General features: G+C 37.3%; 1 protein-coding gene across 13 annotated transcripts in view; it reads left to right on the top strand.

Moving 5' to 3' along the window:
* The window catches only part of LOC124299489 (phospholipid-transporting ATPase ID), a 122,346-nt gene that overhangs the window by 68,937 nt on the left and 27,970 nt on the right, over positions 1–25,439 (top strand). For 9 of the 13 annotated variants that reach the window (XM_046752709.1, XM_046752711.1, XM_046752704.1 and 6 more), the window contains 6 exons: positions 5,439–6,199; positions 18,623–19,025; positions 23,324–23,382; positions 23,547–23,759; positions 23,910–24,115; positions 24,268–24,423. In XM_046752709.1, the coding sequence (XP_046608665.1) occupies positions 5,573–6,199; positions 18,623–19,025; positions 23,324–23,382; positions 23,547–23,759; positions 23,910–24,115; positions 24,268–24,423 (1,664 nt within the window). In that variant the 5' untranslated portion in view covers positions 5,439–5,572. Of the gene's footprint in view, positions 1–5,438; positions 6,200–8,662; positions 8,945–12,895; positions 13,412–18,622; positions 19,026–23,323; positions 23,383–23,546; positions 23,760–23,909; positions 24,116–24,267; positions 24,424–25,439 lie in introns of those variants that run through there. The other 4 variants (XM_046752712.1, XM_046752713.1, XM_046752714.1 and 1 more) reach the window with 4 other exon arrangements.

The following is a 25,439-nucleotide window of genomic DNA, read 5'->3' on the forward strand; positions in this document are numbered from 1 at the left end:
AAACTTTGAGTTACCGTATAATCAATCAGAGGGCCATGATCGAACAACTTGACGTATAAGCATATTTGTATTGAAATTGGAATGTAAATAATGGTATGTAGATAATACGTACATCTTTCACCTTTGTCTGCTAATGGTCTCCGTGACCGGGAATCATGGTTTCAGAACTCGAGTAGACATGCGCATAAATGCTGTAGATTGTAAACAGACTTGTGGTATCGGTACCGTGTCTCTGAAGTTTCGATCGATTGAGCTTGATTAGAAAACCAAACGATCATTGACACTAAGAATAGGTCAATTCCAAGTTTGATCTATCAAAACTCCAGGTACACAATAAGATCGTTTCTTCCACAACAGATAATTCGATAGATCGTCATTAAAGTGATATTCTATCATGAAATTTATAATGTGCCCTGTGAATCCTGCAGTCTCTGATCTCCGTCGTTGGATTTAATTAGTACCTACTCAGCAAATTGGTATTCGTAGATCCATTTTCCATTCAAGTTCCAACAAGAGCGTAATTCTCGTTGTTCTCTTTGACGCTGAACGAATGCGAATCATGGCCTCAAAAGAGTAGATCTTGGTAGATTTAAAAAGAAAGAACACTTTTTCGTCAAGTTTCTCGGAAGTTGTACTTCAATGTAATATAGTAGTACTTATACTTTAATCTTCGGTTGCATGTACCCGAGTACATGCTAGCTCTTATTACCCTCACTAAGCGGAATCGTTTGTGCTGAAAGCAGGAGCTTTTCGCTAGAGTACCTATTGCAGCTGTGACCGAGTTAAGGGGACGTCGGAGTACCTGTTATGTCCTGGGACATACCGACGAAACGAGCAAACCGTATTTTACAATTTCTTCGCTTCTGGAATACCTTGTGGATTCGGTTTGCCTGGTGATTGAGATAAGTTGAGAAAATTGATGTGAAAATACCGGAATCGATTCGGATATCAGTGGCTGTATTCGGTCTTTTCGAACTTAGTCCAATAACCGCGTAAGCAAAATTTAAAACGCTATCGTTCCCCAAAAGTTCGAAAACCACTTCACTTTTTACAAAAATTATCTGTTCGTCAACAATCACTCTTGCCTCTCACAATTTCATTGTTATTTAAAATTTCTTGAATGTTGTCAAAAAATGTTGGAATATCTGGTAAGTGAGAAGAATCGGTTCAAAAATATTAGTGATTAATCATGTTGACATCCCAATTATAGAAACCTTTTCTCCAATCATTCTGCATATCCTAATTTATGTAGAAATAGGTACGATCATTTGTTGCAAAAGGCGAGAAAAACTTCAAAAAACTGCCGAATCAGCTCAGTTACGCCTAAACAACGTGACCTGTGTTACAATCCGCAGGTATTCAAGGGGGGATCTACTTTAAGAGACGGAAAAGTAAGTGGCTTACAGGAATTTTTTCGACAGGGAAGAATTGAATGAATGTTTCTCAAACTCTAAGAATCTTTTACTACTAGCTTGAATTACATCTGGTAACTTTTTCACGTCATTTGAACCATAATTGATCGAGTTATTAACTACGTCCCACAGCAATTCTTCATTCGCGTTGGCAATTTACGTAGAATTTGGAGGTCGCAGTTTTGACCTGAAACCAACGAAACTGGAAATTTTTCATTGTTCGGGTTATTTTGTAAGAACAGTAACCTAAACCTATTCGTTAAAGTCGAAAATTGAACAGAAGATATAATTCTTCACCATTTTTTCACAGCTTTTTGTAATCAAAATGGATACTGTAAACAATGCAACTATCTCAATGGTAGGTTCATGTTCTTAAAAATAATCCAAATAATGAAAAAATCTCAGTTCCGTTGGCTTCAGATCCAAATTGCAACCTTCTGAATGTACGCCAATTGCCAACGCAAATGAAAACTTGGTGTGGGACGTAGTTAATAACTCGATCAATTGTGGCTTAAATGACTTGAAAAAATTACCTGACGTAATTCAAACTAGAAATAACGGATCCTCGGAATTTAGAAAACAACCAATCAATGCTTTCTTGGTGAAAAAATTTCAGAAGACCACTTAATTTTCAGCCTCCTAAGTCAAGTTCCTCTCTCAAAGTGTTACAATATTACAAGTAAATTTCATATTTAGATCTGAGGAAGTGAGGAAGTTATGAGCGATTTCATGCTTCGGCAGTTAAAAATTAACATCGCGTTCAGTAATTAGTGTAAAATGCATTTACAGTTGTTTCTTCTTACATGCTCTAAAAAATAGTTATTTAAGCTAACCAAATGAATTAACGGCTTTCTTCCTAGCGAGCAGTTGACTGTCAGTCATTTACAATACAAAAAGTATCACAGCTACGACAGAATCTTTCGTTTTGAATGGGGGTCCGGTTTTCGATGTTTCTGCCGGAAAATACAAACATGACTAAAGCATATACGAGGTTGAAGTTCGTAAAGTTGCGATAAAGATACTTTGTAGCTCGCGCTCATCTTGTCTTTACTCGGCGTACGTCGTTTTATCACCAACACACATGGCATTGACTTCCACGTTATCCGCAAATTTATTATACAGGGACAATCTCTTGAAACTTGAAAATAAACTGCGCATGCGCCAAGTACTTCAATCTTATTGGCCGGCGAAATCTTCCCGCAACGATATTTTTGTCTGCGACGCAGGCGGGCCAACTTACACAAAATGTGTACGTTTGAATTTTCAAAGAGCATAAGCATTAAATGCCAACCGTTCTTTGAAGAATCAACTTGCCAGGCCAATATCAAATGCTTCCCAAACCTTTCCAAGTCACTGCCTCAATTATTCAGGATTCTAACCTCGAAAATTTGTATCAACTACATCGCTGCCAGAAACAGTTTGACGGCTGAAAGCTCGGGTTGGCCAACCTGCACGAACAGCCGACAAAACTCGCGCATGCGCAGCTGATTTTCAAGTTTCAAGAGGTTGTGCGGTTTACAGAATTAACCACTTATTACTTATACCTACAGTTGGATGCCATCTTCAGTGCTCGTGTCGGTAACAATTACTAACATATTTTTTTTCATACGTGCAGCGGTTTCGAACTGAAGGCTCATCGGCACGTTCCAATAGTGTAAAAGAGACCCTAAAGAGGCTCTTGATCTCTCTTTTCCCTTGAATCCCGAACCTAGTGGCTTTGTTCATTCATGTATGTAACAGGCTCTCTAGCAATAAGAGATGTTTGAAGATTAACGAACAATGCACCTTAATAATCTTTCTCCAACAACACCCCTTGCAATGTTAATATTCAGCAAAGATCTTTACTCACTGATTACAAAAACTTGAACGAAACCATCTGTTCTTCACTAGCGTCCCTACTGATGTAAAAGTAAAAGGGTGTTATACATCAATTTACTAGGGTGGTCTTCATCGATTGACGTTTTTTTTTTTCGAAAATTAGAATTATAATTAGAATCGAATGAAAAACACAAATGTTCAGTCATTCTGAATCTTCTAACTATCATATTGATATCTTAATATTCGTTACTCGAACGTATTAAGATTTACTTATTTTGCGTACTGTATCATTGGCGCAAACAAAATTGCTAGAGGTTTTTTTTAAATTGTTTGGTTTTTTTTTCCTAACTTTCAATTCAGACGGTGTGGCTTATTTATGTTTATTATCTTTAAGATTGTACAGAAAGACGTTGGGCTAAAAATGCATTGGAATAAAAACATAAGTGAACAAACGTTTCAAAAGTTTATCTAAATTTTATAAGGTAAATGCAATTAAAAAGGAATTCAACTATAATCATACTGTTATTACCAGTTTCAAAGGATTCATATTATTCGAATTATTTTTCTCCGAACAAATCTATACAGTTCGTCAGATTTTGATGACCAATTGCTTATCCCACTCACAAATCAATACCGTACAAAATTGTTCGAGAGAGATTTTTCCCTCGAGTTCATCGTTTGATAGAAAATGAATCGTAATGGCACGTAAAATCATTTCAATTCAAAGATGAATTTGTTAACTTAATGAGGTCCCTGCGTAAAAAATTCAACGTTTCAAACTTTTTTTAGTTACATGTAACTCTTACTAAACTAGCTTAGACGAGACTTTCCATACCTTTGTTTCGTCACGTTTTTGTTATAAACAATTTTTCAACCTTGTGACGATATATCCTATTGAAAATAAATAGTTAGCGGATTAGGAGTTGGTAGGCCTACAATCCGCGAAGGCGGAAGTTCAGTCCCAATGTGTGCCAACAAAGTTACGTGACGTGTGTAATGAAAAACCCTGATCAGGTAACAAATTGTAATTACAAAGTGACGACGACACTTTAAAAATGTACCACGGAAAATCGTAAGATCATATTTACGTAGTGCACACAAGAAATAATTTATATATCGTATATCCTCGCTTAATATGGCCTTTGGTTCGCACGACTCTTTCGCGTACATTTTAGCAGTCTATACTTCGTTATCTCAATTTTGCACTTGTCTTGTATAAATTATAATTTTATCTATACACCGTGTCTTGTCTATTTGTGTTGAAATTTAAATTAACAAGCCAAGTTTGTTGGCTTGTTTTCTATGTTCTATTGTAAACTTTCTTGTATGACTCGTCAAGCATGAATAAATGAATAATATTCTCTTTGATGGATCGCTATTTCGTGTATTTTTTTTTGTCCGTCTCTTTATATTATACTCAATTGTTATTTAAACGTTACAACCTGACTATATACCTAAGCCCCATTATACATCTTCGTGGCACGAATTCGCCGAACGGTAATTTGTCGTGTCAAGAAAAAGTGTCACAAGGAGGAGCCGTTACAGTGTCAATCTTGCGGACCGAAATCGATGATTGAACTGTCATCGAGTCATATTGGTATAACGCGTACCTGTCGGGTGTTCTTTTTATTAACACGTTTTTATTATCTCTCTGTCTGTTTCTTTTTTTTTTTTTTGTCCGGTACAAATTGTGAAATCGATTTTAAACCAACTTCCCGATGAGCTAGCGACTGGAAACTTTAAACATAGCTCAGAAATGGATGACAATGCAATATTGTTTGCTTATTTGTTTGTTTATCTGTTCGGTACAAATGTTGAAATCGATTTTAAACCAACTTCCCGATGAGCTAGCGACTTGAAACTTCAAACATAGCTCGGAAATGGATAAGAATGCAATATTGTTTGCTTGTTTTTTTGTTTATCTGTTCGGTACAAATGTTGAAATCGATTTCAAACCAACTTCCCGATGAGCTAGCGACTTGAAACTTTAAACATAGCTCGGAACTGGATAAGAATGCAATATTGTTTGCTTGTTTGTTTGTTCATCTGTTCGGTACGAATGTTGAAATCGATTTTAAACCAACTTCCCGTTGAGCTAGAGACTTGAAACTTTAAACATAGCTCAGAAATGGATGACAGTACCATGTTGTTTGTTTGTTTGTTTGTTTGTTCGATAGAAATTTTGCAATTGATTTCTTCTGATTACAGCGCGGAGGCCACGGTTGTTACGACCGACGACGTGGACCTGCAACTCCGGAAGTCCGCAAACAGGAGCTGGGGCGGCGAAATAAAGAGGGTCAGGGTAGGAGGGATACTTGGGAGGTGACCAGCTACCCCACCACATGGACACCTCCAAAACACCCCCCAAACCCCCCTCGTCGTGTACCCGTGTATCATCTCGCCGCCGAATATCCAACCTAATCGTTGGAGTCCCTGCAGTCCGTGAATCGTCCCAAATAACGCTAATTAATTGTAGCGAATCACCCTCGCGTAAACGGAACTGCCGCGAATCACTGTCACCTGGCATTTACCCGGGAGCAACCAATTTGTGCCTAAACCCTGATCGTCCCGGCGACGGTCAGCTTTTTTACAAGCAGAAAAATAATATCCCTTCCCGCCTAGTAATCTGCACTGCGGGCAGTGCTGGTAACGACTTCAATTATTGTCATTGTTATTACTATCATTATCGTTGTTATAGCTGTTTTCATAACCGAGACTGCACGAGCCGTTTCGAACATAATAATTTTTATACACCATTTTTTCCGCGGAAAGCGACCAGGAAACTTGATGAAGCATTTTTTACGACACTCTCTTATCGCCCTAGACTGTTAAGAGGGTTCATTTTCAACTCTGAACATATCATCGATCCGTCCATTAACTGCAACACCTTACCATCGACTGAAACTTATATCAACGCTTCGAAGGGGCCAATACAATGTCACGCAGCGCAGCAACGCGTCCAATGGCAGGTGAGTGGATCCTTGATTATAACTGTTTACGAATTTCAAGATGAATTGACCATATCGTGTGAATCAAGAATCGAGAAAATAGAAAAAAAAAAAAACGTTTCAAAGAATCTCCAGCGATGTTATTTGCACCGATGCGATGACAGTGGATACGAATGAAACAACGTCCCTGAGATGCGACAGTCTGAGAAAAGGTTTTACAATCAGACGGTCCAAATCATTGAACGCTGGTTTTTGATATGATTCAGATATTTTTCGGCCTATTTTGTTCAGCATAGAGATATTCTTTGATTAGGTGAGAAAATTTTTCAAAAAGTTATCCCCAGAGTGGATAAAAATAGATTTGTAAAAAGTAAAAATACTGTACAACGAGACACAGATGATCGTTAACAATTGCATTAGCGTGTTATAGGTGTACTCTAATGTAAGATTCGTTTAATGTTTTTCGGACAATTTGCAATAATCAGCGAGTAAAACAAATCGAAAATATCAAAATTGAAGCAAACATACGAGAATCTAAGCATTTTGGACATTCTGATTATAAAACACTATCTCTATGTTGTTTCATTCGTGTTCGTTATTATTTGCGCAAATAAAAATACTGTAACTTTTTGAAAATTTTTTTTTTCTCTTTGCTCAATTCTTAATTCAAACGGTCCAATCCATCCAGCCTTAATCAAAGCTATTTGTCTGAAAATCTGAAAAATTGGAGATAGCATAGGTATAATATTGACAGTATAATGTTTCACATAAATAGTAAACCATGACACGAATGACAATTTCCTTCGGACATTCAATCACTACAGAGAGACTAGAATGATGTCATGATAAGATGACATATTCTTAAAAATCGGAAAAAATTTATTGATAAGAGATTGATCCGAAGGCCTCAATATCTTGAGTGCAAATACAGCTACGATGCGGTATCATTCTATTGCACACACGACAGGCGTAAGATTAACTTCAAACAAATATTACCAACGTTTTTAACCAGTTGAATGATTGTTCGAAATGATTTTATCCGTCGTTAAGTAACTGTTATTATGGTTTAAATTGAACGCTGTACTCATTTGGTTGGAAATTAAGTCGAGAGTGAACTATATAAGGCGACCTTTTAATTGAAATATAATTTACACGATCAGTTGAATCGAGAAAACTGAGAATCCAGCCTGCGCAATTTCACTTGTATATTACGTACGAGAGTCGTATTTCAGGATGCATGGGATGTACAGTCAGCTCAGAAACGTATCGAAATAAAAACGTGACCGACAATAAACAAAGTTTTCTAAAGCGTAATTCAATCTTAGCGAGTTGAGAATAATTGAAAATGAACCCGTTGTCCAGAAAAAAATATTTTAAACACTAAATTTCAACTGAAAGGACACCCTGTTATTACAAGGACATCAGAGAAATAATATCATTTTTTTCACCAAAAAATCCATACAGTTGTCCAGTTTCTATAAACAACCGCTTATCTCATAAATATACTACAAATGGCCTGAGGGTGATTTTTTCAAAATCTCGTCAGTTAGTTAAAAAAAAATCTTACATGTAGAATCGTTATAATTCGCAGATGATAAACTTGTAATTTAGCAATAAATCAAGTATTGAATCCGAAAATGGTGGAAACGAATGAAACTAATATGTTGTAGAAATGAAAATAATTAGAAAGAAGCAAATTCTAGTAGCACAGGTTCGGATATCAACAACTTTTAGAAGAAGTTTCATAACTAAAACGTGCAAGATGTTCAAAATTTGGTGTCTGATTCGATTCGAATTTTATTGGGTTCATTTTGCTCTTCAAACAGATCCTTTTCACGGAATCTGACATGACAGTATACTTATAACACCCAAATCTGGTTGTCGAAGACGATCCGATTTACCATTCTTACTCAATCGATTTTCGCCCACGTTAGAGATAAAGATTTGTAAAATTTGTTTCAAACCATCGCCGAAGATCTCCATGATGAATAAAATGAGCCTAAAAATATTACAAGTGATTAAATAAAAAAAAAATTAAAAAAACATCAATCCGGTTTTAACTTTCTGATTGTAAAAATTCCCCTAAAATTTTGGATATCTGACAATCAGCTCGCGTAATCCGAATTTGCTTGGATCCATTTCCATTACCCTGCAAGAAGGATACAGTTTCATTCGTGTTCGGCATCATTGGCGCCAATATCATTGCCGGAGATTTTTAAAACATTTTCATCGCCTCTCCTAACTTTCGATTCCGACGTCCAGCCCATTCATCCTAAACCACTTGTGTGTAGAAGACCAGCGAGTTATACGCGACGCCGTGACGGCTGAGTCGTTACGCGTCAAAGCGATCCCACTCTAAATTTCGTTTTCAATTTCCCGTTCGAACGTTTCGCGGCATTCGAAAGTGGCTCGTTCTTCCGGTGGCGCCAGGCGGCGACGCCCAGAAACAAGCCACCGCGACGCCCTCGCAAGTCGGAGGTTTCCATGCGATCTCTACGTTGCGGTTCGCACCTATCGCGATGTGACGGAGCCTGACTGCTGCAGGTGATGCAACTTGTAGTGCGTTAAGTGGTCAGAGGCTTGCGGGAAGGGATACCGGCGAAATCAAGCCAGTGTTCGGAATAGATTTCAGTGAATGTGCACGGTGTCTCGAATATCGTGAGCGCGTTCCTATGAGTGAAGTGTTTGTATATCGATTGCTGTGAAAACGCCTAATGCCCGGCTAGGCAGCTGCAGTCACGGTGAATTTCCTACCGTCACCGACATGTCTGTATTTTAATTTTGACCACACACCGCAGACCTTTGACCCCTGAGGATTTGTCTTCGTCCGATGCGACTTTCACCGTACCCAGGAGTTTTGCGACCCGTTTACTTTTCGACCGTAGAACCTTTCCGTCCAACCGAAATGCCGTCACGTTTCGAGTATTTTTAGACAACTTGACCGTTTATCTTGGCCAAGGTCTCTAATAGCGTTGTTTCACTCACCGATGAATTAATTCGCCAGGAATCAACCGACTTTCATTGAATCATTCTACACGATCAACTACAACGTCCAGGGATCTACTCGGTTTCACGCGTTTACTCCCCCTGCCATACGTTGACAGCAGCCCTTCCTGAACTTGTCAACATATTCTTGTTGTCGTTGTTGTTATTTAACGGTTACTTCGTGTCAAATTGATCCGTCAAAGTCAGCGGACCAAGTCTGGTTCATAAGCTGGTTTCAAGGACTCGTCGGTCACTTCCAAACAACGAATCGTTAGTTACTTGGAACGAAAATTAGGAGAAGATAGGATTGAGGGTTGCTGCATTTACGCGTGTAAATGCTTGCAACCGTACTCTCACGTTTACCGAAATGGTTTGAGAGTAACAATTCGTTTCACGTACCCGTAACAGTATTATTAAGAACACCGAAAAAGGTATTTTTTATCTGATTACCCATATCTTAGATCAATTGATAAGTTACATATCGTGACCGTCTTACCGCGGCATATACCTAATACAGGCTGCAGATTTAATCTGCGATCTTTAATTGAACTTATTGACTGATATTTGAGTGGTATACTTCGGATGTATAAACATATTAATTATTGACCATGACCTAACACAGGCTGCAGATTTAATCTGCGATATTTAATTGAACTTAGTGACTGATGTTTGATCGGTATGTTTCGGATATATACGTGTATTAATTATTGACCATGAAACGAATGAATAGTTTTAGACAAGAGTAATAGTTATCGGGTAATTTTCGGAGGAACGCGTTATACGGTCGTTGTTCCTCTTCGTGCGAATTTATCCTTGTAGTGTACATTAAAAAATGACGACGAATCGCTGTTATTCGGATTATCTCGTGACCAGCTGATTCACGTTGGTCCAGCTATGTACTCGTCACGAGTATTCGGGAAGTGGATTCCGCGTGTAAAATATGAGGTTTGACAGTCAAATGTAAAATAAGCGGACGCTTTAGTCAGTTTTTACCGACCGAGTAAAACTTCACTTATTTTCGTTGTCGTTATTATGATCTGTGGAGTCCACGCATCACTGACGTAAAAAATAAACAAGAATACATTTCATGGCATTATCATTGCGTACTATGAAAATTATCGTACGACATTGAGTGTAGAATTACACTAGATACTAAAAATTTTTACGGTCAACGATGCATAGCCTCTAATACTAGACAAACTAAATGAGACAAGTCGATAAATACCGACTATTGTACAGCATCCTCGGCCGATCGCATTATTTTTACTTATTATTTTTTTCAGGCGTCACCTGCATTGTGAAACAGAAACGTTTCGTACTAATCTCAGGCGGGTGAAAACAATTATGGTAATGTAACGCCGCGCCGTGACAAATCAGGCGTGCTGCTGACGCGAACCGCTTCTTTCACTGAGGATGTGGTACAAGCGTTGTATTCGTCGTTGTTTGTAACGTTTCTCGCCATCGATTTTACGCTAAATTATGCGTTCGAAATTTGCAGGTTAGGGAATTCTCACGGCCGACAGTCGACTGGGAGCGTAATATACACACGCCATTGTACACCGTGAGCGAGAAATGTCGTACCGACGGCTTTATACCGGGTGTAAAAACTCTACTGCCACGGTACAGACACCGGTGCGAATCAATATTTTTGTACCGAAGTGTTCCTTCCTTACGGAGACCTTCTTACTGACGATAAGACGACCGCGTGGCTACGTCAAAATTATTGTGCGGGACGGAAAACTTGACATTCAATGAATAGGTGGTTCATCTGCGAATGACCTTCATGGGCCGACCTACGAACTTCCCGCTCGCAGGGAACCTTATTAAATAAAAAAAATTTTTGTCTTTTATTTCAATTATTGAGTAATTGGGAAACTACTGGACCGATCAAATCCGAAATCTAGTCATTTCTATGTTAAGAGAGTTGAGCCGATTAAAATCTGTTGATTCATTCTCGAGGTATCGTTGGATAAAAATTCACAACACACACATCCAACGTCCATTCGGACGTGCGGAAAAAGCAGTAACTTTTTTGAATTAATTTTAAATGGTTGGTTTTCAGGGGTAGTAAATGCACTTTGCATGTATATTCTGTCATTTTTATGGTAATGTAACCATTTTCTACCGTCTGGTTGTGTATTCGTCGTAAACCGAAGAAAGTTTTTTTTTCCCTAGATTCTTTTACGATACAGTTGCAAGTTTCAACCTCGTCATTGAAAACTATAGAGGGTAATTCTATGGATTTTAAAACGTCGAGACTTGTAGTGAAATCTTTTTGTGTCTGGGATGATCATAATAACTTTACTCATGCAGGATGAATATCTAACGATTGAATGGTCCGTCGTCTGCTAGAATGTAATGCGCATGCGCTACAATTCAAGCGCAGTTGTTTGCCAGGCTGACCAACCGTCGTGAACGTAACCTCAAAAATTTTGACATTTGTCGCTGGCAGATGTGTTCAACACCGACAGTTGTTAAAATTTTTGAGGTTACATACATCGCGACGACTGTTGTCTTAGTTTATGACGATTGGTCGACCTGTTAAACAACTGCTCGAATCGTAGCATAAACATGCGTATTAAATTTCAGCAGAAGTCGAACCATTCAGTTGTTAGAAATTCACCCTGTATGTATACTCCTTTATTCTTTGAGAATAGAGGAGCGAAAAGTTTGCTTCGCCAAACGAATTTTCAACTTCAAGTCCAAATGCATTTCCAATTAATTATTGATTATTTTTATAAATTATTGTCCAACGCTTTGAATCAGGAGTTTTCGATGAAGGTTCCCAACGCAAATGATGTTTCGCTGGCATCTTGCCAACCGAAGTTACATCTAATATACTAGCAGCGTGTGAGATGTTACTTCGGATACCTTTCAGTCGGCGCAACATCGTTTGCATTGGAACCCTTCGTCGAAAACTTCCGGGATGATATTTCGGATCGTTCGATCGAATTTTTGATAGATTCTATATCACGATGATGATGGTAACAAACAATGACATCTTACTCCGTCGGTAAAGACTGACTATAGCATCCTCTTAACCACAATTTTCCATTCAGCGAAATGCCGAAACAGGGGTCTTTTAATTCTCAGCCAGAAGTTTGTCGCAAGAATTTCGTTGAAACTGGCTTCTCCTATTGCGCCACGTGATCGCGTTGTCAGTCAACTGGATTCCACTTCGTGCTGAAGGAAATAAATAAAATATAAATCTCAGGAGGGCTGCTCTCAATTTTTTATAGAGATGATTTAGGTCAACGTCGGATTATATAACCTTTGATTACTCGTATGGTACATAAATAATAGAAAACCAACTCATGTCTGCAATGTAAACGTTGCTCTGCGCTATCGCACTGTATGCTAAAATTATTCCTGGATCGTGGTGAAATTTGCGAAGATTATGAAATAGGAGGATTGGAATATCGAATTCCTAAAACTGCAGAAATCGATTCTGTATTTTGATTTTCCATACTTTACACGTTTCAACATTTTCATAAAGTGAACTCTCGCGTTTTTGAACATCCGATATTGTAATCCTTATATTTTAAGACCAATTTTTTTTATTTTTACCCCCAAAGCATATTTTTTTATACATTAATATTGTAGACATGGGAAACACCTCGTTTTGTAAAACTGCCATTCAGTTTCGTTTGGACACGTCTCTTCTTACTGTCTCAAACCAGCTATAACAGGTTTTATTTTAATGGTTGTAATCATGTGAATTTGAAATTACAGATGTAAATTTGCCGATGACAGATTTGAATCGAAACTTTAGAGAACTCTATTCCGAATCAGTACAATCGTATAAAAATGACTCGGTTCGCACGCGCTGTTAAAGGCTGTTAATTTCAATTTAAACATGTCTACGCGTAGGATGAACGATGCAGAGTGAAACGACGATCGTATATTTGGACGAAGCTGTAACCTGGGCCCATCGTTATAACGGCAACGTCAGAGCATAATAATAACTCAAGTAAAATAAATCAAGTAAAAATAAACTGTGCCGGAATCATGGATTTTACCAGACACCATTCTTCATCGATAACGCGAAAACCGGTCGACTGAGATGAATCCGTTATCGCGTGTGCAATGATCTCTCATCAGAGAACTCACCGGAGACTATGTAATGCCGGGTTGAACCCCGTCTTCACGGGTAGAGTGCTGCGCGGAAGAGGTTGGCTCTGAAGAAAACGGTAGCTTAGGGTAGCGATGAGTGGAGAGACTGATACCTTGGAACTCGAGGTTTTCGAGGTTGGTACAAAACGACACCGAGTCAAGATTGATGACTGCATTGTCAAGACCACGCGACCTTTTGCTTCCCCCTCGATAGGCTGCTTCAAACTAAGGAAATTCCTATCATTTTTCCACCAAACGCTGATATTTCTGGCCGGACGATAAAACGGGGTATCTTTGAAAATTGAAACCTCGGTTCAGATTGTCTCTGAGGTAATTCCGACCTTGATCGAACGAGGCGTGTTCGAAAGATGCAATTGTTTCCAGTACAGAAAATTGTCACAACGTGGAACGGAAATCCATGTGGTTTTTCTGTTCGTCCGGTAATTTACTGGATTGTTTATTATGCGCGGTGTCATACAATCGTTCTTGAATGACATCACATCTGTAATAGACTTTTCAGTCAACTTTTGCCGAACGATACTGAAAAATCATTCTGCTTCGATCGGTTGTAACATTAACGTTTTTGGGGTCACATCATGGACAAAAGTTCCCTTTGAATTCATCTCCGACACTTTTCTCCTCGCTGAACGTTGGTTAGGGTGAAAGAATGGCGTATAAATTTTATGTTCCACCTGAGTGGTAAATTAAGACGGTTGATTGGCCAGCAATCGATACTTGTTATAAATTTTATTGTGAGATATTCGTAAATCAAGTACTTGTCGAATCACTGTATTTGTAAACCAGAAAAATAGATACAAAAATCGAACATACTGGAATTATCAGTAGAAGTTTAGATATCGATGCTTCGTTCCAAATCGGTTCAAAATTGTTTAACATGTAGCGTTATAATAGATTCGTCTGATTTGCACTCTACAATCGCTCGTTTTTTATTGAAAAGAATATTTTGCTCAAAGTCACTGGAACGTATTTTCCATTTTTTAAGTTGTCAATATAATATTGCCACTTGTTGATCATAATCTATATCGCTGCAATGTTGTAAAATTGAATACTCAACGATGCTATAACATGATGAAAAACAGGGTTTCAGTAAATTTCTAGAAAATAATCTTCCGAATAAAGCGAGCTATCGGAGTGTCAAGTCAGACAAATTTACTAGCTTTTTAATTACTTCAAAGCGATTTAAAATGATGCATAGTTTTATAAGCTTTGTTTACATTTCCAGTATCTCCTGTTTTTGAATTCTCAAAGATATCAACAGCTTTATACGATTGCAATAATTTGATAAATAATTAATTTCCAACTATCTCGTAATAAAATTAGTGTAAGGTACCGATTTTTGTCACTGACTAGTTATAGAGAGACTTGTTCGATATTAGATTAAATATATAACAATAATAGTACTGATATTGTCAAGTAGAGTAATATACACAACCAAAGTCTTCCGTTATCCTGAGCTTTCGAGATATCGCTTGCTGAATCTTCTATTCCCAACTAATGTTTCTATATTAAGAATTCTGCAGTTCCTAGTGGTTTGTTCAATCAAAGAAGTATCTATTTTTAATTTTCTTGTGGTATAACCTGGATCTATGGATATCGTAAGTTTCCAGATCCAAAATAAGGATGTATAAATATTACTTTCTTAACTATTGAGACTTGAAATCTAGTCTTTAAAAACTGTTTCAAAAGTTAGCCCTGCGACAAAAATGTCGGCGAAACTTACCGTCAGAGTGAAACGTAATTTTGGATACCATGTGCAATAGCTGATTCCTGTGGGGTACAATAATATATTTTCGCAGCAATCAAACTGTGGTATAGTGCAAGGAGATTCATGATTTCGGTCCGTTTTATATTATAAGCATAATTGTCATGACCTTGAAAATTTTATCGCTTATTTACTAATTTCTCTCAGCGTGGAAGAGCAGCAATAAAAGATATACGTTGATCAGTTTCATTGGCACTTTGTACATTTTTGTTCTATCTCGGTTTTGTTTCACTGCTTTTTCGACCTCACCCCAAGTCTTATACATCCTTAACACCGCGATAATGGTCGAGGGATTAATTCCCAGAAAATTGAGTTCTGGGCTAGCTTGAATTGGTTGTGATATTCAGTAGGTCAGTATTTAGTTACGTCGGGTCAAGTAAAGTTGAAACTTGACGTTCTTCAGAAAACTTTTTCGCATCAAACTTTGTCTCATAAAAATTTGAATTCATTCCACAGCTGTTGTCGTAGTAAAGAAAATGAAATTTGTCTGACAATTTGCAACCTTGAAGACACCCGAGATTTGTTTGTATCCGCGAATCTTATTTCTGAAAATGCTGAACTTCACGAAGTTCTGTGAAGCGAAGCACGTAATCATTGGCTAATTGTTTATCCGCATCGTTATCATTTTACCACTTATGTATAGTTATACCAAAGCCACTACGAACTGCACAAACCTGTTACTCAGAAAATACTCCAAATCTTGTATGCTTGACTAGAAACGAATACGTCGTCTTTAAATTGGGTCACTGGATCGTTTTGTTGCGTATCATTTTCTTCTCGTCCGAATCGAATACATTTTTATAAATCAACGAACTGCAAAAGTATAGTCTCAACTTCCATGAGGCTGCAAAGTTCTTAACGTAGATGCAACGATGCAATTTTTTCGAAAAATTCGATACTTCGTAACTTGGGGTCATTTGAAATTTAGCAAAAAATAAAATCGCCGTAAAGGAGAAGATACATAGTTTTTAATATTTTTCAAAATTATTCCAATGTCACGAAATTAGGATCTTTTTTTCTCAAGTCTCGTTAAATCAACGTTAGAAGCAATTCAGCGGAGAGGCCTCCAGTTTCATCTCTTTTTGACTTCTCAAACCTTCACGGGTTATACGATGAAAATTGTGCAATATTGCTCATTGACCAGCTTTTGTAAATACGTAATTGATATTCTGCCGAAGATCAAAGCGACATGAAAATATTTCAGCAGTTTTCAAAATTTACGTCGATGTCGAAATTACAACCACGATTCTAAAACTGTACCTACTCTTAAAAATTTTTTTACGATCTCTATAATTCCAAGTCAAAGTTCAATTTCACTTAAAATTGTTCAAAAAATATTATCCTTAACTTAACGGAGTCGGTTTATGCTCACGTGGTCATTAAAAAGCACAAATTTAATTATCGCAGCGTTGTACCTAATTTATCGAAGCAATATAATCGTTGGCATACACGGTTGAGAAATGTATTTCTGAATTCATCGTAAATTTATAAAGTTCTGTAACAATTCTCTTACTTAATTTCGATAATTTGAACGTCGATTTTCACACTTTTTATATTTCACTTCTCTGTGGAATTTTAAAACTGTCAATTACGAAACTTGACCCAAAATACTTGAAGTTCATCGCGAAACTGTTTTGTTAACCGGAAAGACGCTTCAGTATTAATAATCGGATCTTTTCATAGTTCTGATAATAATCGTGCCAGAAAAGAATTGGCAGAATTATGCAACGGCCCAATCAAAAGCGATGCAGTATTTTTAACCGCTGCGATTTCACCCAATGTTGTACTAATTTTTATCGGAATAATAAGCAGCTTTCGTAACACAATCGTAACGATAAGTTTACGAAATGTTTACTATCGGCATAGAAAAATTTAAGCAGCAATAGAGAGGGAAGAGGAGGTCGTAGGTATATAATTAATTATTGGGGCTTTGATTGAAGTAGAGTAATCGTAGCCGGATTTCCGCAAGCTCGGGTACAATATCCTCAACATTTTGAGCAGCGTTTGCATATATTTTGACGTATCAAAAGGCATAACGTGCTATTCCAAAATATAACATTTATTTTCTGCGAAATCAGGTTGGCAACACATCACACGCTTAGTATTACTGAATTAAAAAACGGGCAAATACAACAAGGATTTGACGATTCGCACCTACGATACTTGGAATTATTTATAGTTCAAAGAACATTTTCGGTTAAGGCTGAAATGCATTTAAGCACTCCTGATGTTGAAAGTATTTTTTATTGCTACGTGGAGATGATCCTAAGTATTTCTTCCATACCCTTGCACTTACAATTATCGAATTGTTAATGTTTTTCCACGAAATGAAAATCATAGAAAAATGTTTTAATTTCAACCTCCTTCATAGAGAATCAATTTTTAGTTGTTTGAAATAACGTTAATGGCAGCAAGTAGTTATACGAAGATGTTAAGCTTCTTATCTTTTCTATTTTGGGAACCTGGCTTTTATCACCAATATCGAAATTTATGTTTTTAAAACACAACGTGCAGAAGATAAATCTTAAATGTGTAAACTGTATAATATATTACGTTCACGAAATAATATTCATTACTATTATCTTAATTTCGATAATTCAAAGTCAAAGCGAATAACAGAAACGCTTTGCATAACCTTGCAATCACCAACATTAGAAGTACGTAAGAGAAATTTTGTTTTGACCGTAAAGATTATCCGAGCTACAAAGGATTTCAATTACTTCTAATTTTCGCGTAAGGTTCGAATCGCCAATTTTTTAATTAACATTGAACGAAATATAGAGTCGCCAACCTGATTTCGGAAGAAATAAACCGATACTTGTGATCTCGTCTTTTCTGGTCAAAATTTAAGATCGCGTCTTTTTTAGTAACATTTTGAGATCAAGTTTTTTGATATCGTATTACAATGTAGTATAATATGCCTGTGATACGTTCACGTGTGACGGTCGAGGGATTGACCACACTTGACATCCAGTGTTGAACCACTCATGAAATCGTCTTACATCCTGTAAAATTTTGCAAAATTGTCTGATATCGTTGAAATCTTTGAAATGATATGATATTCATAAAATCCGTCGGAATCTCTGAAGTATTATTGAAATCATCGGCTAAAAAAATCTGAAATCATTTGAAATCCTTCAAAATTCTTTGGAATCCGGTGAAATTCCTGTGACGTGTTATCGAATCCTATAAAATTTTTTTCATATCCAGTGATAACGTCTGAAATCTATCAAATACAACGAAACCATTTAAAATTCCATATCTTTTGAAATCCCGTGAAATGTTGTAGAATCACTCGAAACATCTGAAATCGTACGAGATGATGTAAATTACTTGCAAATCGTTGTAGTATCGAAATTTGGTGCGGATCCAAAGTGACGATTGGCTCAGTCCCTCCTCGTTGACGGGTGTACACCAGGGTATGAAACCGCGGTTATAATGTTCCGAAAGCATCCTTTCAACCTAGACAACGTCGGGCGTCTCGGACAGCCGACGAGGCCAGTTATCACATCGTTCCACGAATCGCATTATTCTTTGTGTCGTTCTTGCTTCCCTCGCCGAAGGTGAGGGATGTCAGTGTCGGTGACTGCGGTGACGCGAAAACGGGCAACGACGTCGGGACGCCGGATCCTGACGACGAACGGGGCTGCGAACGGAGGAAGAAGAGGAAACGGCGACGAACGAAGGGTAAACAGCAGACGCCGACGCCCCACATTATAGTGAATCTCCCCTCGTCGTCCGACGAGGTCGAACCAGCCGGTGAATGTTCAAAGAGAGATAGCTCGAGCAGTCTGGGAGGCACGAAGCACACATCCTTAAGAGAGTCTCTCCTTACTGTTCTCGGGAAGCTCGCCGTGTGGAGAGGAACGGCCAGGTATCGCCAAACGCCAACGTCTTCCACGGTGCCTCCGAATACGCCGCCTGCCACCGAGTGCATCGGCCGAAGTTCCGCATTTTTTTCCAGCGGTGAGTCAGTCAGCCGTTGAGGGGGTGCCCTGGTCGATTTCGACGTTGACGCGTACGTCTCGTAAATATCGAAGCCTTCACCGCCCCGTTATGGACATTGCACTGAGAAAAATTTCACACGTTACAGATGTCGGTAAAAAAAACTGTTTCAATATCGTTGGAATTGACCAATTTTTATTTTACACCCAGAACTATAGTTTTATATCGTGGTGAAAAATGAAAATAGTTAAGGACTGAGCGGTAACCGGAACTAAAAATTTCTCTCAGTGTACGTACAATTTCATTCGACGCAGAAATAAAGAAATGGCAGGAATTGTACAAAATCGCAACAGTAAATGCCGTTTGCATGCATGTAGAATGGGGTGGTCGAGTCCTTTTTCGTCTTTGAGATACGTGAACTTTGGTATTTAAAGACATATATACGTCATCGTCGAAATCGACCAGGGCACCACCTTAACAATCAGGAACAGTCGATAACCGGTTGTCGGAAAACACACACCGTATGATTCGCGCTCTATATGTGCAACTTCCGTTTTACCACATCCGGTATACTTTGTACAGTAAACATGACGACGACGCTCTTTAGTTATCAATACCTAGTGCAGGCCAAGGTTGGGAATCGTCAAAGTTCAGACAGACCAATACACCGAACGGTCAATGCACAAAATAGGCTTAAGATTCTGAATGGTCTGAACTCCGAACGTTGCCAACCTCCACGTATTCGATAAACGCTTGAGCACATGTCACCTGAAGGCCAATGTATCGTTCGTTGTTTTAAACATTCGGAATTTCGATTGACACCGGCGTTTTTCCTCATACGACATCTGTGTAATTAGTCTTTCTTTTTTGCACTGTCTGTTTTGCGAAAGATGCGCAATTCCTTGAAATATTGCCAATCTTTGATCAGAATAAACCAAACGCCTCATGAATTTCTGCTGGGTCGTAATCAAGAACATGTAAGATCCTATATATGTATGCAAGAAACCACGCCGTACCTTCATTCCATACAGATAAGCTTCATCGAATGATTGTGGATTGGATGAAGTTGATGATGAATGAAAGAGCGATACAAGCGACAGAATCAAACAGTAAGACAAAAATTCGGAACCACGTACAGTAGGATGTTTGACAATTGAAAAATTTGCAATTTTTCTACGGGTGCATGCAATAAGTGCTTGCTTTTCGTCTAACGAGAAGTCTCTAAAAAACTGAGCGTTGTAGCACTAGTTTTGGGATGTGCGAAAACGATTTTTCTAGAAAAGCGAAAACTCGATCTTTGCACCCCTTTAACGCGTCTTATCTCTTTTATGTATTACAAAAAAATGCATCATGGCCCAAGATTATCGAAAGCGCATTACAGAGAATTTCCTATACACAAGGGTCGCAAAAAATGTTTACATTTGTATTTTTATAGTATTATCTCTTTTATATTTTACAAAAAAATGTATTATGGCACATTCTGTATGCGCTTTCGATAATCTTGGGCCATGATGCATTTTTTTGTAATACATAGAAGAGATGATACGTGTTAAAAGTGTGCTCGAATCGATTTTTCACTTTTGTAGAAAAATCGTTTCACGCACCCTGTAACTAGTGCTACAATGCTCATTTTTTTTTTTTATGCTTCTTTTTAGACCAGAAGCAAGCATTTTTTGCACGCACCCGTCGGAAAATCGAACATTTTTTGAATGCGAAGCACCCTGATGTACAGCTAAAGAACTTTCATGGTATTACTTAAATTAAATGTCACATAGCCTGTAATTATAATTATGTAGATATTAATTATAATGATACGCTCCGTGCTTTGGTGTATTATAGCGGAGCAATATAATTTTCCGATATCCATTTCCACGAATCTAACAACGCTACGTGGCCCTTGAGTGTCCTTCCTGCATATTTCATGACACTGTCTTTGTTATAAGAAGTGCTTCTAAGTCAGTGCCACGAAAGCTTTCCTTTGCCCATGTTATTTATTCAATCCTTTACTATGTATACTGATACTGACCGAACGACAATGCTCTGAAATTACATATAAGTTACAGCTAATACTTTCAATTTTTTTGTATATATTCCTTCACAGCCAATATTTATTCCCGCGTGTATGTTCACTATTTATCATCTCGTGGGTGCTATAATAAACCGAAATATTAAATGCACCGAAACTTGAGTTATACGATTTTCAAAGCGATTTGGCAATATTGACGTATAAGTGAGAATAACGTTAAAGCGAAACACCTAAATAGTTCAAACCTTCACGATTGGAAGGTGAAAATGTTCTGGTTTACAGTGGGTATCATCTTGTCGATTCAACGATCGCTAGCGAAATGGACAAATACTATTTATTAGAGCATTGCACCGCAGCGCGCGCCAAGTTAACCCTTTGAGGACACACGGGGTCATTCTGACCCATACCTTTATCTTATAAATCAATAATTCATCAAACATTTTTCTTTTCCCAGTTTAAAAAGAAATTTATATCTATGAGGTATATTCATACTTCTAAACTACACTATCACATTCTAAGATAGCGAAACTATACCCCTAAATTTTGTCAGGTAGATCGTACCCGTACATTTAAAATGGTAACACGTCAAAAATGGGACTAGGTCATTTTGACCCAGAGTATTCTCTATGACCGAAAAAATAGGCCTGTTCTCGAAGGGTGAATACGTAGTGTTTAAGTGCGAAAAAACGTATAAATGAGAAACGTTGAAATAAAAAATTTTCACATGGCTTATAGACAGAAATTTTCAGGATCAGAAAAATTTAACGTATAAATGAGAAAAACGTTAAAATGCGAAACGTATAACTGAAGTTTCACTGTAATCAACTTGTCTTCTTTTTTCTTATTTTTTATTTTTGAGGGCTAAAACGTGCTTTCTATGCGACTTTAGAATTTTTTCTTCATCCGACGTTTTCTTCGGTGGTTCATGTATAAGACACTCCTTTTACTAAAGATCGTGCTCGAAAAATGTATATTATTTGTGCCAAAAACAAATTTAACAATCATCCCGAGTCTCGGTTAAAAAAGCCTCAATTCAAAAATGCAGGATATTATAATGTAGGCAATGTGTATAGGGCAAGTAAGATGATATTTAATAGAAACAGAAGTTGCAGGTTTTGCGTGCGCTGTATGAGTTGTAACTTTAAAGAGACTTTAATATAATCTCAACATGACAAGTTTAAAACAAATACGATGAGACAATCAATGCAAAGATATTTTCAGGAATGTTTTTTATGCATTCAATACGGTAAAAGCACTCTTGCCGATTGAAATGCAACAGCAACGAAATGTGAAAATACCTCATTCCATGAAATTTTGTGTTGAAAAATATAACGCATCCTTTGATTAAGGATTGAGGACGATCAGTGTGGGTCAAAATTGGACCTTGACATATTTGATTTTGATTAAAGTATCAGGAAATGAGCTAATACACCGCCATCATAGCTTGTGTAAAGAAATGAAACTATTTTCCGAAACAGCCTTGCCAGCCAAAAATTCGATTTTTGCTGCCATATTTCTAGACTGGAATGAGTTGTAGGATTTATTGATTTGTATCGTTTTGAACTGATGACTTGGGCTCACGAGAATTTGAGATGATAAAGTTCTTTGAACAACTCTGCATTTCACTCAAATTTCAAAACTTCAAACCTAAAGCGTAAGAATTATATTATATAAGTGTTTGAGAGGTAGTTACAACAAAATATCGGAATACGGTAATTGAATAACAAATTGTTTATACGATACAATAGAAACTAACTTCAGGCACTGTTTAAAGTTTACTGTCCAGGCTTTGAGAGATTCCAAACTTACCGTTAGACCCGACGTAATAAATTCTCGTGGATGACTGACCACGAATAACAGAGAATTTCTCAATAAAATCGAATTTCATTCAGCGTATAGTTCAATAAATTGAGCAGACAATGGTAGAATTGAATTGCAATTTTCTTGTTCACATCTTTCAATCGTATGAAAATTGTAGAGGTTACTGTTGAGACTTCATAATTCAATGAAATAGAAATTGTATATTCCACAATTTTCAAAGCATCTGTGAAAAAGTAAACAAATTTATAGAATAGATGCTTATGCAATAAAAACTGACGAATTTCATATCTTATTTACATTTTTTATCCCTATACTAAGTACAATGTACATGCGGACAATTAAATGCACGATAAAAGGATTGATCTTGATCTAATTGGAATTGAAATGAATACGACAGGTTTGAGATGTACTGTGATTTTCCAACTGTATAACGTGCTTACCGGTATCTAAGTTGCGTTTCTCAATGTTTCAGAGACGGAGAGGCGAATTCGCGCGAACAATCGGGAGTACAACTCACAATTCCACTACGCGGTAAGAATTTACCGAATTCCCTACAAATATTCATTTCCTGAAAATTTCGATCGTAGTATCGGAGTATTGGAGTACTAAAGTTCAACTCTAAAATCAATGTACCCGAAATTTCGATCCATCGAGCTTGATCTTCAGAAAAATAATCGCAACTTTATTTTCGACAGAACAACTACATTAAGACGTCCAAGTATTCGGTTCTGACATTTCTCCCGCTGAATCTATTAGAGCAGTTCCAGCGACTAGCTAATTTTTACTTCCTGTGCTTGCTGGTGCTTCAAGTGATTCCTGCTATATCTTCACTTACCCCTATCACCACAGCCATACCATTGATTGGAGTGCTTATGCTCACCGCTGTGAAGGATGCCTACGATGACTTTGTGAGTATTAATTTATACATTGTATAAAAAAAAAGTGTTAAATATGGAATATGATCTAGTTCGCACGAAAGGTTTCCTGCCTTCTCAAAATAAATCATCTGTAATGTATCCTGAACGCTTAATGAATCGTTACGGTTTATTCTCTCGCAGCAACGTCATACTAGTGATTCACAAGTCAATAACAGGCGGTCACAAGCTTTAAGGGACAGAAGCTTACGAGAAGAGAAATGGGCCCAGGTCCAGGTCGGGGACGTAATTAGGATGGAAAACGATCAATTTGTTGCTGCAGATGTCCTACTGCTATCGACCAGTGAACCAAACGGCCTGTGTTACATAGAGACTGCAGAATTAGATGGGTTAGTTGCGTAAATGTTCAGCTTTTGAGTAACTAAGTTATTGGCCGGTCAAGCGTTTGCACACAGTTTGATGATTATAAGTAGTAAAATGTATTTCGGTTAACGTTTTTCGTTGAAACACTGTTTTATTACTTCCGATATCGTTTGCCTAGAGAAACAAACCTGAAGTGCCGGCAGTGCTTAATAGAAACTGCTGAAATGATGGACAACAACGACTTAATTGGCCAGTTTGATGGTGAGATTGTATGCGAAACTCCGAACAATCTGCTGAATAAGTTCGAGGGCACCCTTCTGTGGAGAGGAAAAAGGTATGGTGATTGGATTTTTTTAACCGAGATGTCTACTTTCAAAACTAAAAAATTGCCATACTTCAATCCATCGCAGATCATATCAAAGATGCAAACTGTTTCTGACATTTGTGACAATCTAATTGTAATCAAAATACATGATAAGCTAATTTAGTCCTAGAGTTCTGATAAACTTCGATAGAATATTCTCTTTGGAAGGAATCAAGTGAATGAATTGAAAAACAAACGCTGCTAAATCACACATGACTATTTTTTCTTTTATTATTATTCTTTATTCGTCAAGACACACCGCTTAAAAGACACCATGCAGGATGAAATCATATTAGGGACAAACACATTGGTGCAGGCCAAATTTTCGAATGATCAAAGTTGAGACAGACCATTACATCGATTGGTCAGCATTTCGAATAGGAAGAAATTCCATTATTTAAAACAATCGTTACATCATCTGCATTCGATACAATCTTGACCCTAAAAAAGCATTTTATAGAAAATTAAATTCTCTACAAAAGTATCGTTTGAAATTTTTTACCTAAGCCAATAGTTTAGCGTCTAAGGGCGCTTGAAGATAATCTTTAACACAATATTGACTCTTGAGGTTTATAACTTTCAAATCGCTTGAGTTGCCAGTTTTGCTAAATAGACACTTTTGTAGAGAATTTAACCCTCTATAAATTGCTTGCAGGATCAAGTTCGACTCATTGAATGCAATTGAGTGCTAACAATTTAAAAAATAAATGACATTTTCCTTATGTTATTTAAATGGAAAAACAGAAGATTTAAAAAATGTCCTGCATGGATTTCTTCTTCGCTATGTGCAACAGGTTTTTAAGTGGGATCGAAAAGAAATGTTATTTTCAAACGAAACATTATTACATGTTGAACATTCAGACCTGTGATTTATCGATTTTAAGTCTTACAAAAAGAAGCCAAAAATTATTTAGCTTAAGATATGACTTATTTTTCGTATCAATGAAATAATGAAAATATTGTTAAACAAAGATTTTTGCTTCTAG

The sequence above is a fragment of the Neodiprion virginianus genome, chromosome 3, assembly GCF_021901495.1.
Source record: "Neodiprion virginianus isolate iyNeoVirg1 chromosome 3, iyNeoVirg1.1, whole genome shotgun sequence".
NCBI classification, from domain to species: Eukaryota; Metazoa; Arthropoda; class Insecta; order Hymenoptera; family Diprionidae; genus Neodiprion; species Neodiprion virginianus.